General features: G+C 48.9%; 2 protein-coding genes across 2 annotated transcripts in view; both read right to left on the reverse strand.

Annotated features, from left to right (window-relative positions):
- Nucleotides 1–6: 6 nt before the first annotated feature.
- On the reverse strand, nucleotides 7–1,999 carry SNAPC5 (small nuclear RNA activating complex polypeptide 5). Its single transcript, XM_031059700.1, has 2 exons — nucleotides 1,879–1,999; nucleotides 7–1,364 (listed from the first exon to the last, which is right to left on the reverse strand). Exons 1-2 carry the CDS (start codon nucleotides 1,942–1,944, stop codon nucleotides 1,254–1,256), a joined length of 177 nt encoding a protein of 58 aa, XP_030915560.1. The 5' UTR covers nucleotides 1,945–1,999; the 3' UTR covers nucleotides 7–1,253.
- A 396-nt stretch (nucleotides 2,000–2,395) lies between these two features.
- The window catches only part of RPL4 (ribosomal protein L4), a gene marked incomplete at its 5' end in the record, with an annotated part of 5,205 nt that continues 4,577 nt past the window's right edge, over nucleotides 2,396–3,023 (reverse strand). The window contains one exon of the mRNA XM_031059659.1: nucleotides 2,396–2,452. Coding sequence (XP_030915519.1) covers nucleotides 2,396–2,452 — 57 coding nt within the window. The remainder of the gene's footprint in view (nucleotides 2,453–3,023) is intronic.

The raw sequence follows: 3,023 nt of genomic DNA on the forward strand, positions 1-3,023 counted from the left end.
CACAAATATCATTTTTCAACAGTCAGAATTACCCTTTGGAGTTGAAATGTGCCAAGAAAGGCCAGGATGGCTCTTCACACACATCACTGCAAGGGCTTGTTTGACCACAGCAGTTTTGGCTCAGACTTCTGGGATTTTTTACCTGTCAGGCTTGGGAAAGCTTTGTTAAACAATCTCTTCACTCCTGTTCTGAATTCCTTCATTAAGACCCAAAAGCCAAATAGTCTTTAGTACACGATGAAGCCACATTTACAGCCCAACAGTTTCCATTGGTACAAACCAAGCAAGAGCCAAATTAACACTCATTAAACAGTGGCAGGAATTCACTGGAGGCTGAATGTCAGTTCTGACCACCCCCAGGACACCAGACACTTCTCCAAATGCGAGAATTGTGGAGATTTCACATCACTTTCCATTTATAACTAAGTTCTTAAACTCCTCATGCTCCTCCTTGAGAATCACATGAAAGCAGGCAACCTGGCCTTCATTTATGAGGTTACAATGAGAGAAAAATAACATCAATTTAAGAGTATTGGCCTAATACAAGCACCACAGATAATTTCTTAAGTCTACAATTTGTGCACAAATAAAAGGCTCCTTGGCTGCTGCTCTGAAGGAGCAGAAGTAGAAAGTCCTTCTCTGGGACAGACTGACAGAACTGAAAAGCACCAGGGGGACAGAGAGACCTCCCTGCTGTGCCCAGAGCTGGGCTGACACTGGGAGGACTCTGGGACTAACTCCAGCTTCCCATGGAACTGAGAACACAGCAGCTGCAGCCTGGAGACAGCCCTGGACACATCTTTTCTCATCTTTCTGTATCTTAAACTGCCAGTTTAGGCAAATGAGGTTAGGATGTAATCACTGGGGCAGCAGCAGCTCCAGGACCTGGATTTGTTTCTCACATCAGGAAGTGAGAACAGACAAGTTATTGCTTTTAGTGCAAGTGTTAATTGGTCTGGTTGATCATTTGCTTCTCCCTTCCACACACAGAGATGTTGTAAGAGCTACATTAGGTTTGAAATGTGGAATGGATTATGCTACATATTTGTGCAGCAGATTTTCATTCTTTCAACATCTGAGTCAAGATGTGCCCAGCCTGGGAAGTTCACGTGTTCAGTGTCACTGCCCTCGACTCTGACATGTCAAACAGTTCATACCCACACAGCACAAAATGGAAATCACTTGGTGAGTTTCAGATGAATGAAGAAGAAATTCCTGAGTCTGTATTAAAAACCATCTCTGATTTTTTTCTCTCAAGAATCAGATTCCTCCTCCTCTTCCTCCTCCTCCTCTTTATCATCCTGAAGACTGAGGTGTAACTCAGTTTGATTGATGGCAGCCTCATTGTCCATCTGCCCAAGAGTCTGTCAGAGAAAAGGGCTGATTACCAAACCAGCACAAACACCAAACACTTCTGAATCACTGTTAGAGCTGTGCAGTCACTGTTAATTAAGATCCCAGAGCTGGAACTGAGAGCTCATCACAGCAACAAGGCCCTGATCTCCGTGGCAAAGCTGCACCTGGGTCAGGCTGGCCAGGTATTGAGTGAGGAGCAGCAGCACCTGGGCCTCCATGCCCAGCACGGGTGCCACCCCAGGGTCACAAGCATTAAACAGAATATTTAACACATGGTGAACTGAGCCTACAGCACACAGCTATTTCCCAATCCCCCTGGAAACACCGTGCTGCTTTTGGGGATGGGAAAAGGTGAAACCCTCAAAACAAACCAGCAGCAAAACTGCTATTGTACCGTGAGCTTTGCAGTGATGAGAAACATCAATGAGGTGACACAAGGAGCTGCACAGGAGAACCATGCACAGCTCTGCTCATGCTCCCAGCCAGCCGTGGGGCCCCCTCCAAGCCCAGGGACCCCCTTACCTGCTGAGTGTCCTCGGCCAGCGCTGGCAGGGCCACGGGCACGTTCTCCTCGCTGGCCCTGATCATGGACTGCAGCGCCAGCTCCTCCACCTGCAGGGACCGCACTGAGCACTGCTGGCACTGGCACCACACCCTGGCACTGGCACCACACCCTGGCACTGGCACCACACCCTGGCACTGGCACCACACCCCGGCACTGTCACCACACCCCAGCACTGTCACTGCATCCCCAGCACTGTCACTGCATCCCCAGCACTGTCACTGCATCCCCGGCACTGTCACTGCATCCCCGGCACTGGCACCGCATCCCGGCACTGGCACCACATCCCGGCACTGGCACCACACCCCAGTACTGTCACTGCATCCCCGGCACTGGCACCGCATCCCTGGCACACCCCCCTACCTGACCGTGCTTAACGCTTCCCACTCGGAACTCTGGGCTTTTTTACCTGTTAAAGCCTTGTTAAATGTTCTGCAATTCTGTTCTAAGCTCCTTTATTATGACATGCATGAGTCTCTAAACCCACGTACTCTTCAGTTCCACTCCTCCAACTATCCCTTCTCCATCCATCAGCTAAGGCCAACCAAGGACTCACATTTACCTCTTAGAGATGTATCTTGCTCATACTCACAATTACATTTATCTCTTGATGTATGCTGCATACACTCACAGTTATCTCTTAGAGATGTAGCCCACATACTCACATTCATCTCTTAATGTATCCTTCATACACTCACATTTACCTCTTAGAGATGTACCCTGCTCATACCCACATTTATCTCTTGATGTACCCTACATAGGTTCACATTTATCTCTTGGAGAGGTATCCTATGCACACTCACATTTATCTCAGTGTATCCTACATGCATCACACTGACATTCACCACTTACAGACATATCCTACATACACTCACTTACATTCATCTCTTAATGTACATATACACTCACAGGTACCTCTTACAGATGTACCCTACACATATTCACAACTACATTCACCTCTTTGAGATATACCCTGCACGGTCACATTTACCTCTCAGAGCACCCTAGACGGATCCCCCTTTCCCAGACCACCTGTGAGCAATTCCCCGCTCCCTCCCCCAGCCCCGCCGGGGCGCAGGGCCCGTCCCGCGGCGGAGCGCGGCCG

The sequence above is a fragment of the Geospiza fortis genome, unplaced genomic scaffold (assembly GCF_000277835.1).
Source record: "Geospiza fortis unplaced genomic scaffold, GeoFor_1.0 scaffold2, whole genome shotgun sequence".
NCBI lineage: Eukaryota > Metazoa > Chordata > Aves > Passeriformes > Thraupidae > Geospiza > Geospiza fortis.

What these genes read in the sequence shown, in the direction of transcription:
- SNAPC5 (XM_031059700.1), bottom strand. Translation starts at nt 1,944, where the DNA reads ATGATCAGGGCCAGCGAGGAGAACGTGCCCGTGGCCCTGCCAGCGCTG. An exon ending in TGGCCGAGGACACTCAGCAG is followed by an intron (nt 1,365 to 1,878) that starts GTAAGGGGGTCC and finishes TTTCTCTGACAG; the next exon opens with ACTCTTGGGCAGATGGACAA.